The sequence below is a fragment of the Trifolium pratense genome, linkage group LG6, assembly GCF_020283565.1.
Source record: "Trifolium pratense cultivar HEN17-A07 linkage group LG6, ARS_RC_1.1, whole genome shotgun sequence".
NCBI lineage: Eukaryota > Viridiplantae > Streptophyta > Magnoliopsida > Fabales > Fabaceae > Trifolium > Trifolium pratense.
Genome location: NC_060064.1, coordinates 33,143,841 through 33,156,731, shown reverse-complemented (window position 1 = coordinate 33,156,731; position 12,891 = coordinate 33,143,841). Strand labels below are relative to the sequence as shown.

Sequence of the window (12,891 nt, the reverse complement as noted above, 5' to 3'; positions counted from 1 at the left end):
AATATACCAAAATGGCCTAAAAGGTTAAGGAAGGAGTCAAACTAAATAATAATTCAAATAACGACCAATTAATTATATAAATTCTAAACTACTTAAATTTCTAAATTATTTATTTAATATAATTCTATCTTCTATCACTGCGGTCGATTTCACTTAAAGTCGATTTCACTTAAACCTTCTCCTCAAAGTTTTACAAAGTTACATTGATTTTGATGTGTGAGGTTCACAAAATTTGTAAATTAATCAACTCATCATCCGTAATAAAATATAAACAAAATTCACATTCATTATCGAATTAATATATATTATACATAATATAAACTAAATATATTAATTATTCTAAATATAAAAATGTGAATTTTACTTATATTTAGTGGTAAGTACATTAAATAAAGAGAAGTGTTATCTAAACACAAAATTTGGGGACACAAAATTAACACACTTTTTTACCATTCACATTGGAATAACATTTTTCGATATATAAAATATGTCCTTTGGAGAGGTGGGTGAAGGCCTTCTCAAAAAATAAAATTGGGTGTGTCTGTGAAAGAGAGAACCAGTGTCACGTGTCGATGTATGATACACATTTAAGACAACATGGTCATTGATTACTCGATGAATTTAATTTATATACACCGTCAGTGTAAAGTTATTTTACACATGCATCCAATAATATACTGACACATCATGTATGTTATTTAAAAACACATGATGTGTCAAATTCATTAAATGATGTGGCAACATATCATTGGATGTATGTGTAAAGAATCTTTACACTGACAGTGCACAACAATTATACTCTTATTTGATATGTGAAAATATCGACTTCCTAACATTAGTTATCATAACTCTAAATCTCCTCCAATCCACACGACTCTAACCATACCTCTATTCTTGCATAGCTAAGAAATTTATCTCTAATCTTTCATGGCTTCCAACAACATTAAAATCCATCAACAATTCAAAGTTGTTCCTCTACCATCATCAACCCAAACATCAACAACACCTCTCACTTTCTTTGACATATATTGGCTAAGATTTCATCCAGTAGAAAGAATCTTCTTCTACACCCTCCCAAATTCACAATCACACCCTACTTTTTTCTACCAAAATATTGTTCCAAGACTCAAAACCTCACTTTCTTTAACCCTCCAACACTTTCTACCTTTAGCCGGTAAAATCATTTGGCCTTCTGATTCTCCCAAACCATTCATTCAATTCAACCCCAATGATGATGACGGTGTTTCATTGCTCATTGCAGAGTCTGATTCAGATTTCAACCATGTCATTGAAAACTCACCCCATGAAACTTCTTTGTCTCGTTCTTTTGTACCTCACTTAGATTCAACAGATTCTTTTGCTTCTGTTATCTCATGTCAAATAACCCTTTTTCCAAAAAGTGGTTTTTCTATTGGAATAAGCACACACCATGCTGTTTTTGATGGAAAATCTTCCACTATGTTCATCAAAGCTTGGGCTTATCTATGCAACAAACTCATTTTGCTGTCAAAGTTTGAACCAGTATTCGACAGAGAAATCATCAAAGATCAAAATGAGCTTGCTGATACATTCACAAATAACTGGATCGAAATCATGACCAAAATGTTCCCAAATGAAAAAGGTAACGAACGATGCTTGAAGATTTTACCTTTTCAACCAAAACTAGATGACTATGTTCGTGCTACATTCGAGCTCACACGAGAAAATTTGAGTGAGATAAAGCAAATGGTGTTATCCAAATGGGAAATATTTGATACAAATGAATCAAAGCCTCAAACACTATCATCTTTTATTCTCACTTGTGCTTATTCGCTCGTTTGTGTTGCAAAAGCGATTCACAAATATGAAAAGGAGAAAGAAAAGTTTGCTTTTGCATTTAGTGTAGATTGTAGAGCAAGGTTAGAGCCACCAATACCAAATAACTATTTTGGAAATTGTGTATGGGGACACTTTGTTGATGCAAAACCATCTGATTTCATAAAAGAAGATGGATTGTTTTTAGTTGCTAAAAGCATTCATGAGAAAATAGTGATGATAAACGAAAAGGGTGCTCTTCAAGGAACTAATGATGCATTTGATAAATATATTTCTATGACAAGTGAAGGAATTGAAATTATTGGAGTGGCAGGGTCTAATAGATTTGGTGTTTATGAAATTGATTTTGGTTGGGGAAGGCCAGAAAAGGTGGAGATAGTATCAATTGATAGAGGTTTAACCATTGGTCTGGCTGAGGGCAAAAATGGCAAAGGTGGAATTGAAGTTGGGTTGGTTCTTAATAAGCATGTCATGGATCTCTTTAGCACTTTGTTTCTTGAAGGTTTGCATTAGTTGACCGAAGAGCAAACACAATTGTAGTGATTAATCTCTTCATATAGATCGGATTAGATAGATAACATGTCCGAAGAATTTTTTTATTTGTATGTCGAATATAATTAGAGATAGTGAGTTTTCTTATTTATTTTAGTGGTTGTAGATATTTATTTTGAATGAATTGATTTTATAAAATTAAGTTTACTTAACAATTTAATTTAAAGTGATTCATATTTTAATACAATTATGTAGAAGTGAATTGCATAATAAGTTTGAATTTTAAAATTTCAAACTTTGAAAGATTTCTAAACATTTTTTTATTAAATCAATTAATTACCAAAACATATTTTATACTTTTTAAATTACTTTGCATTTCATAAAAGTGAATTTGAACATACAATTGTTCTATTAAAAATTTCACAAACAAATATTTATTAGTATTTTATTTTATTTTGCTATTTCAATTCTTCTTGTTGCCAACTTGCCATATGGAATCTTAATTCGGTCTATATTTTCCATGACTCAATTGAAAGAAAGAGACATGGAGCAAATAAAATTCACCAAGAAAAAAGACATGGAGCAAATAACATGCAGCCTGTGACAAAACAATGACAATTTCGTTTGGTGACAAATGGAATTGATATTTTGAAGGTGTGGCAAAGGATGGACTGCCTACTATCCAATTGCGGTTGAGTACTAAGGGTGTGTTTATCTTTTAAAAATGTGTGTAGTATATTGATAAAAATTTAGCAAGTGTATTAAATTGTCGTCAAGTAATAAAATCAAAGTTCGTATCTATAAAGATTGTTTTAATCTCAACAAAATAATTAAATTAATTTAGGATTAATAATTCAAATGCAAAGGGGAGAGTTTAACTTCGTTTGGATTTTTATCATAAACTTAAAAATGACTTAGAATTCAAATTGATGAAGAGAATCGATTGGTCCTTATTGGTTCATCTAATTACTATTTTTCTTGATAATTTCATGTATGATTAAAAATTACTCCATGTAGTTTCATGATTAGATTAAATCTAAATTGATTATGCTCAATGTCTTGGTAACATAATCCTCTCTCTTGATCATCAATCCCTAATGTCTTAGGTGACTCGATGATCAATTGAGGAATAAAAACATTAATCCTTAAAATCTCCATTAACAATCCAAAATGTCTTAAGTGAAAGTTAATTGATTAATTATCCCTAGATCGATGATTCATTCCTATCGTCATAGTAAAACAAATCATTGAAATCATCATATAAGTCGTGAATTCATACAAAGCATTAAGTACCAGGAATAATCAAATAAACTAACTTCGTAATTCATTGATCATATCATATGATAATCACATTGTTCAAGAAAAATAACAATTAGAATCTCCTAAAGGACCAACCATGGAAATTTAGTTACACATAGTAAAAAGAGAAATTACAATCAAAAGAGTAAGAGAAAGCATGATTATACAAGTTGATCTTGATGTCTTTCCACACTTCAAAATGATGTTTTTCCGGTCAATCTTCGATCCCCAATTTCAGATCTACTACTTCCTTTTATAGCTGAGGCCAATAAATGAGATTTTCGCCACAGTCACAGAAAATTTTGCCCCAGGCAAAAAAACAATAACTTGACCAGATTTTTGATACACTTTTCACCCCGGGCACGAAGAATTTCGCCCCAGACAAAAAAACAGGAACTTTGGCTCTTTTTTTTTATCAATCTTCAGCTACTTTTTTCCTTTGCAAATATTCTCAAACTAATGCATTATTCCTCCATGAAATAGGTCAAAATTCTTCTAAAAACACTTGCAATTGGTCTTTATTTTCATGTAATGACGCATGTCATCATATATTTTAGCGTTTTAGTAAAAGATATGAAAAAATTGAAATAGACTATTGACTATTATTGTTATCGATAGGAAGATATGTTTTAGCGTTTGATAACAATGTTTTAAAAGAGCTTAGCGTATTTTACTAATTTATAGTCTATTTTTTAAATACTATTTCATATAGCTTATAAGTTTGTAGTTTAAATTTTTTCTTTCAACTAGTAACGCTACATTAGTTAAGGTTTTTTAAATACTATTTCGTAAAGTAACGTTAGTTAAGGTTTTTCTAATAGTTCTAAATTCTAATTTAAGTATAGATTAATGTAAATTTTGATATTAAAGTTATCCCGTATATGATAGTTAAAATTTATGTCAATTATATCATATCCTGTGTAAAATAGTTTTTTCGAAATTTTTATCAATGATAATTTGTCCTGTATATGATGGTTATTTGGAAATTTGTGTCATCAGTTATAAGTTATGCCGTGTAAAATAGTTTTTTCTGTACATATGATAATTATTTTGAATTTTTTGTTCAAAAAATTATTTTGAATTTTTTATCAGTAATAGTTTATACTGTATATGATAATTAAAATTTATGTCAGTTATAACTTCGAAAAAAAATAAATATAGAAAATTTAATGTGTCATGCTAACTAGTGCCCCCGGGGCACTAGTTAAGGATACAAAAAAAGTAATTTTTGCATTGGAAATGACACTTTTTATACTTTATAAACATTGACTACACAAGTTTCAATGTGATTTTACTATAATTAGTATCTTTAACTAGTGCCCCGGGGACACTAGTTAGCATTTTCCAAATTTAATTATGTACATAATCCGCATCACCAATTTTCAGCTTGCTTCATTTTTTTCCCTAATCTGCCCTTTAGTCACATATTTTTTGACCTCTCTTTCAATTTTTATAAATGATTAGTCCTGAAAACTAAAACCAATTAAAACATCAAGAATTATCATAAGGAAACAGTGTGTAACCTATTTTGGTTTTGAAACCGCCGCAAAATACTCTTTTTGAATTTTTTTCACCTATTATTTGCAGCGGTTTCTTAAAATGTTGCAGCGGCTTTTTTCAAACTAGTCCCACACCCGTGCGATGCACAGGTGTTATGTGGTATTTTATATTATAATGTTGAAAAATTATTCGTATAAATTGTAACAATAAGTATTATAAAATGAAAATAATAATAATAATAATAATAATAATAATAATAATAATATAAAAGTGATGTACTTATCATTTCCTCCAACCAATATATATACCTATATGTATAGAGAATGAGTACGGACTATCAAAATTGAATGAATTTTTTTTTTGTGGGGTGCGCCAGCCAATGCAATAGTGCAACGCATAGGCGACACACTAAAATTGAATGAAATATGATAATGATAATGGTTATTATATATTTCAATCCCATAACCTAATTTTTTGCATAACCTTCACTCTTCTCTAAAATTATAATGTAATTAAGTCAATAATGTATACACTCTTCGTATTTTTTTGTGTGACTAAATTATAAACTCTTTGTTGTTTCTATGAAAACGGTTGACATTTAAATGGGATAAATGTTGAAAGAGAATCCAACTATGTTCATCTTCATTGTCACTAAGAAATGTTATAATAATGTAGAAAAGTGTAACATCTTGTGACATCAATTTTTGGATAATTGGAGAGGTAAAATTCAATAATAATGTAGAAAATTGTAACATCTTGTGACATTAATTTTTGGATAATTGGAGAAACATAATTCTTTATTATTTATTATGAGATTGATATAATATAAAAAAAAATAGAGATGAGAATGATATAATATAAGGAAGTGATGTGGAAACAAAAAAAAATAGAGATGAAAATGATATAATATAAGGAAGTGATGTGGCATTATTGTGTGATTTAATTGGATGTAAGTGGGTGATGTGGATTAGGGTTAAGATGGATAGTAGGAGAACTATCTAGGAATTATATATATAGATATAAAAAAGCCTAAATTTGTGGCGGTCTTGAAATCTACGCAAATTCCTCCATTTGAAAATTTTTCCGCATATATTTGCAAACTATATTTTTTTTTAATTCTGTTTTGGATTTTTCTGTCGCAAATGACCAAAAGCCGGTAGAAAATTTTCCCTTGAAGTAGCAAAGTTTTTCACAAGAAAGGGGGGTTTGAATTGTGAACCTTTAAAAATTGTCCTTTTAAAAATTAGATATCAAAACATACGTTAGAATGATCTCAGAATAAATAGTATAAGTTAGGAGAATGATCTTAGAACGATCTCTGAGCTGCAAACAAAACAATAAGTGATTTGTGTGTGTTTGTGTTTGCATAAAATTAATATGAGTTGGGAGAGAAGAGACACAATAATTTTATCCTGGTTCACCCCTTAATAGTATGGGCTACTCCAGTCCCCACGCTCCTGTGAGATTGTCCACTAAGAGATTCTACCGATCTCAAGATACACTTCTTCTTTGATCTAATCCAAGATCACAATCTTCCAAGCTTCACTTGCTTGATCTACCTAAGTCTTTCCTAGACTTTATGAGGTGTCACTCAATCAATAGTTACGTATTGAATTGAGTCAATCTTCACAATTTTGATAATGGTTTGGATCTAAAGCTTTCTCACTCAAACTAAGTTGAAAAGCTAGTTACAATAAAATCTCTCTTTGTTCACTCAAAATGGATACTGATCCTAGTATGATAATTACAAAATATGGAGTGAAAGAGATCTTTAAAGAAGAGCTTAAAAACTTGTGTCACAAAGACAAGTAGATTGATTGTTGTAAATTGAATTCTTGCTCTTCAATGTTGTCAAAGCCTTCCTTTTATAGTTGAACCTTGAGTCTTCAGTTCCTTGGTCCCAAAGGAAGTTCTCCAACGGCTAGTTGATTCAAAATAGACAGCTCATGCTGAATTGTTGAGTGGATAAGCTCAAACTGATCTTTCTCAGAACGTTCTCCCTGCTGTTCTTCATGTTTTCAAATAAAAGGGCATAATGACAGCTTGCAATGGGCTGTAGATAGTTGTTCCTTGCTTCCTCACCAAGTATATCCGTTATAGACCATTTAGGCACGTTTTGGACAGTTGTAGATGAGCTTGCAACTTCAAAAGCAAAGGACAGTCATTCTCAGCATCATTCTGAGATTGTTCTCCAATCTGGGCGAATTTTACACATGATCTTCAAATGGAGAATGATGCAGAACTGTGGCCAGCTGTAGTGTGAAGGGAATGCAGCTGTGATGTCCTTGCATAACTATTCACTTGTCCTTTCCATGTACTTCCTTTTCTTGATTAAAAATTAATCTCTTGGAGAATGTTCATTAAATAATGACATTGAAGGTACATGACAACTATGAGTTGAATGTGTGTTGTCTCATCCTTATTGGTCTATGTAATTCTTGTCCAAACACTCTTGATACACCTGATTAGATGATGCCTTGAGAAATTATCATGTTGCACATGCTTGATCATTAACTTTGTCCAAAGAGGAAAGTCACTTTCTTTCCAACTTATTCCTTGCCTTAATTGTTCATGAGAAATAAGTGCTTCTTTGTCTTGTATATGGTTGACTTAATGAAATAAGTGCTTTTGCATTTATTCTTGTTCATGAGGAGAATGTTGCAATTAAACCAGAGATCATTCTCAGACTGATCCTGAAGCTTCTCTTTTTGCCAAAACATAATGAATATCATTGAGATTAGAAGCTTAATTGTTCCTGACTAATTAAAACACTCAAGAGCACTTGTTAGATAACAATGAGATCAGAATTACATTTAAAATATAATTAAGATGTTTGTTATCTTTAAAACATCAAATTGGGATTTTGCATTTTGCCTCAACATCCCTAGGCTCAAGGCCACCGGTAATAATGAAAATTCTTATCATGTCGGTTACACATCTTTAGAGAAACAGGGGAATGTGTGTGCTGACATTTTGACAAGTATAAGATTATCTTTATCTTCATATATTTGGTGGTCATCTTAACCTCCTCAGCTTGAATCGGCACTTGCTAGAAACAAACTAGGTTTTCCTAAGATTTGTTTAAGCTTTAAAGGTTTCTGTTGTATATCCCACTTCCTTTGAATTTATTTTCTCTTTTCAATATATTTAAACTCATGGCTCTTTGTTTTTTTTTTTTTTTTACATTTCCTTCTCATTTTTTGAACATAACATTGACATGTTGAGAATTAAAATCAAGATTCACTATATTTTTAAGGACAAAATTTTATTTTTTTTATTTTTTTTTATAAGCACAAAATTTTATTTAACCTGAATAAAATCATAATTCACTTTTTTCTTAACTAAATAATTCAGTTTCTTTATTTGGTAATTGGAAATGCCCGGCCCCTAACTGACTTTGAACCAATTGAAGATATTTGCAATTAGATGGCTACACGCCTACACTACAAAAGAAGATCTTCAAAAAAATATATAAATCAATTAATCAAAGGCTAAAGTCGTATATACTTTTCAAAACAAAAGACTTTTCAAAAACTTTTTACTTTTCTAAGCATTTCTTGAACCATGTTGATTTTTCCTTTGCATCAAAAAACAACTGCCGCAGCAGAATGTTTATTTATGACCAAAAGTGTTTAATTCTTTCTTGCTCCATCTAGAACCAAATAAATCGATGCATCAACTTTTCAAATGTTTTTTTTCTTATATTTCTTATATTCTAAAGAGAGCAGATTTAAAACATTTTTTTTTTCGGGTTTTCACCACCAGTTGAATCTGGTTCGGGGGTCAGTTCTGGCATCAAGTGGTTCCAGCCTCCTCCCGATCGCAGTTGTGGGGGATCGAACCGCGGTCCTCCCTACCAAGTTCAGCACCAATCACCACTGAACCAACTAACGATCGGTGATTTAAAACATTTTTTTACCACAAAATCAAAGTATTAAAAAATCTTGAAAGGAAGATAACGCTGCATTATACAACTTGCACAAGTGTTCCTTTGAAGAGTTTTGAATGAACAAACGTAAAAAAAGGTTAAATAAGTCAAAAAAATTTCAAATAAGAGTCCTTCAAATATTTTTCGTACTCAATAGTTATCTTCTTGTTTTCAAATAATAATCCTTTTTAAAAGTTTTTAGTAAATATTTTATAATATTATAAGAATATCTCCCACAAAAATCTATAAATTATTAACATAATAATTTGATTGATTGACTACAAAGCAAACACAAAAAAGGTTAACGACAATTTTTTTTTTGAAGAAAAATTTAGAGTAAATAAAAATAAAATATAATATATTTATAGGGACCAAAACTTATTTAACTCTAAAATAAATATTCCTAAATACTTTTGAAATAACTTGATAATTTTGTTTCTATTCCTAAAATTAATTATCATGATATTCATTCTTTTCCCTTTTAACACTTTGAACTTTCTCTATAAAAGCTTCATTCCCCCTCATTTTTCATAGCTAAGAAATATATTCAAAGACTTCCTCTGTGTCACATGGCTTCCAACAACAATAACATTAAAATCCATGAACACGTCAAAGTTGTTCCCCCACCATCAACTCAAACAACAAAAACACTACCTCTCACTTTCTTTGACATATTTTGGCTAACGTTTCATCCGGTAGAAAGAATCTTCTTCTACACCCTCCCAAATTCACAATCACACCCTTCTTTCTTCTTTCAAAACATTGTTCCAAAACTCAAAACATCACTTTCTTTAACCCTTCAACACTTTCTCCCTTTAGCCGGTAAAATTATTTGGCCTTCCGATTCTCCCAAACCATTCATCCAATTCAATCCCAATGATGACGACGGTGTCTCTTTCCTCATTGTAGAGTCTGATTCAGATTTCAATCATGTCATTGAAAACTCACCCCATGAAGCTTCTTTGTCTCAATTATTTGTACCTAACTTAGAATCAACAGATTCTTTTGCTTCTATTATCTCAATTCAAGTAACCCTTTTTCCAAAAAGTGGTTTTTCCATTGGAATAAGCACACACCATGCTGTTCTCGATGGAAAATCATCAACTATGTTCATCAAAGCTTGGGCTTATCTATGCAGCAAAATCATTGAAACCGAAGAATTGCCAAGTTTGTTGCCAGAGTTAGAACCTTTATTCGAGAGGGAAATCATCAAAGATCAAAATGGACTTGGTGATGCATTCACAAATAAATGGTTCGAGATCAATGCCAAAATGTTCCCAAATGAAAAAAGAAACAAACAAAGCTTGAAGATTTTCCCTTTTGAACCAAAACTCAAAGACTATGTCCGAGCTACTTTTGAGCTCGGACGTGAAGATTTGAACAAGATAAAGCAAATGGTTTTATCGAAATGGGAAATATCCGAAACAAATGAAACAAAGCCTCAAACACTATCAACTTTTGTTCTCGCTTGTGCTTATTCGCTCGTTTGTTTTGCAAAAGCAATTAATGGAGTTGAAAAAGAGAAAGAGAAGTTTGTTATGGGGTTCAATGTAGATTGTAGAGCAAGGTTAGAGCCACGAATACCAAATAATTATTTTGGAAATTGTGTATGGGGACATATAGTTGATACAAAACCATTCGATTTCATAAAAGAAGATGCAGTATTTTTGGTTGCTAGGAGTATTCATGAGAAAATAAAGATGATTAATGAAAAGGGTGTTCTAGAAGGAGCTGAAAATTTATTTGATGATTTTATATCTATAATAAGTGAAGGATTTCAAATTATGGGATTAGCGGGGTCTAATAGATTTGGTGTTTATGAGATTGATTTTGGTTGGGGAAGGCCGGAAAAGGTGGAAATAGTGTCAGTTGATAGAGGTTTAACCATTGGTTTGGCTGATAGCAAAAATGGGAAAGGTGGTGTTGAAGTTGGCCTTGTTTTGAATGAACATGTAATGGATCTCTTTAGCACGTTGTTTTTTGAAGGACTTTGTGTTAATTGATTGTAGAGAGCAAGTGCAGCTATAGTGATTAATATTTTTCATATGGATGTGATGTGACCAAATTGAAAACATGCCATAAGAATTTTGGTTTGTAATTCGAATAAAAAGAGATATTATTTTTAAATAAATTTTAGTTTGTAATTTGTTTTAGTGGTACCAAATATATTAATTTCGAATAAATTAATTTTGGTCAGCAATTTAATATAAAATAATTCATGTTTGAATAAACTAATTAATATTGTCGGTATAAGTATTTTTATTTTTGATAAAGTCGGTATAAGTATTTTAAAGGAAGTAAATTATAACAGTTTGTTTGTAACCAAAAATAAAAATAAAAAATTATAACAGTTGTTTGTTCTATTAGTACAATTCAATTAACAGATAATTACAAAGGGTCTAATTTGAGCACATGATTCTTCATTTTTTTTACATTTATCGTGTATGAATCTAGTCATTTGACTAGTTGACAAAAGAAATCACTAACTCACTGTATAATATTAGAAATATTTATTATTAATTAAATTCAAATATTTTTAATTATTTAATGGCTATAATTGATTGACGGTGTAAAAATTATTTACATTGAACCAAAACTGAAAGAGTATGTTCGTGCTACGTTAGAGACTTAGAGTTCACATGTGGGGACTTGGATAAAATCAAGCAAAGGGTGTTATCCAAATCGGAATTATTCGATACAGAAGAATCAAAGCCAAACAAATTATCATCGTTTGTTCTCGCTTGTGCTTATTTGAGTGTTTGTATTGCAAAAGCTATTCAAGGAGTTGAAAAGGAGAAAGAGAAGTTTGCTTTTAGATTCAACGTAGATTGTAGAGCAAGGTTAGAACCACTGATACCAAATAACTATTTTGGGAATTGTGTATTAGGGTATGTACTGAAGATGATTTCTTTGCTAACCCTTTAAAGTATTACTACGGTTCCAGCTTCAACTATAACAACTACAAAGAAAATCTCGTCTTAGTTCCGAAAGGAGACGAGTTAGAGTATAGAGACAACTTGATGCTTGTAAGAATGATTGATCTTTCAAGTAATAATCTTTCTGGAACTATTCCCTTTGAAATTTCAAAGCTAACCGCGCTTCGGTTTTTGAACTTGTCTCGAAACCGTCTTAATGGAGAGATACCAAATGACATGGGGAATATGAAATTGTTGGAATCACTTGATCTTTGATTGAACAAGATTTCAGGTGAAATACCTCAAAGTTTGTCTGACTTGTCCTTTTTAAGTTTCCTGAATCTGTCATACAATAACTTATCAGGAAAAATTCCAACTAGCGCTCAACTTCAAAGCTTTGAAGCACTTAGTTATACAGGTAATCCGGAGCTTTGTGGTCCTCCTTTGATGAATAACTGTACAAAAGTAGAACAAGTGTTGGAGAATGGAAATTTTGATGGAAGTTTCTTTGACATATCAGATTTCTATGTAGGAATGGGAGTTGGATTTGCAGCAGGATTTTGGGGGATATGTAGTGTTATTTTCTTTAACAGAACTTGCAGGCATGTTTTTTTTTTCATTTTTTTACCACTTGAAACAACTTATTTTAGACCTTTGTATTTAAATTTTGACTATGTCATATCACACTTGGTATGATTATCTTAGTATTTGTTATAGGTTATGCTCTTTGTTTACAGTTTACACCTTGTTTTTTTACTAGACTGTCTTCTTTGGATCATTTAGCCACATAAAATTAATTACATTTTATCTCTTTGATTTAGACTATAGACTATATACGAGTTTAGTTCTTATCTTATGTTTGATATCATAGTGAATTGTGTCGCACCAAGTATGCACTTAATTTTTTGTTTTAGCAGATCTCGAAAATGAATCATGTGCTTT

At 30.9% G+C, this 12,891-nt stretch overlaps 1 protein-coding gene across 1 annotated transcript; it reads left to right on the top strand.

Annotated features, from left to right (window-relative positions):
- Positions 1-430: 430 nt before the first annotated feature.
- LOC123889238 lies at positions 431-11,244 on the top strand. Its single transcript, XM_045938482.1, has 2 exons — positions 431-2,299; positions 9,569-11,244. Exons 1-2 carry the CDS (start codon positions 928-930, stop codon positions 11,035-11,037), a joined length of 2,841 nt encoding a protein of 946 aa, XP_045794438.1. The 5' UTR covers positions 431-927; the 3' UTR covers positions 11,038-11,244.
- Positions 11,245-12,891: the final 1,647 nt, after the last annotated feature.

What these genes read in the sequence shown, in the direction of transcription:
- LOC123889238 (XM_045938482.1), top strand. Translation starts at nt 928, where the DNA reads ATGGCTTCCAACAACATTAAAATCCATCAACAATTCAAAGTTGTTCCT. An exon ending in GCATGTCATGGATCTCTTTA is followed by an intron (nt 2,300 to 9,568) that starts GCACTTTGTTTC and finishes CATTTTTCATAG; the next exon opens with CTAAGAAATATATTCAAAGA.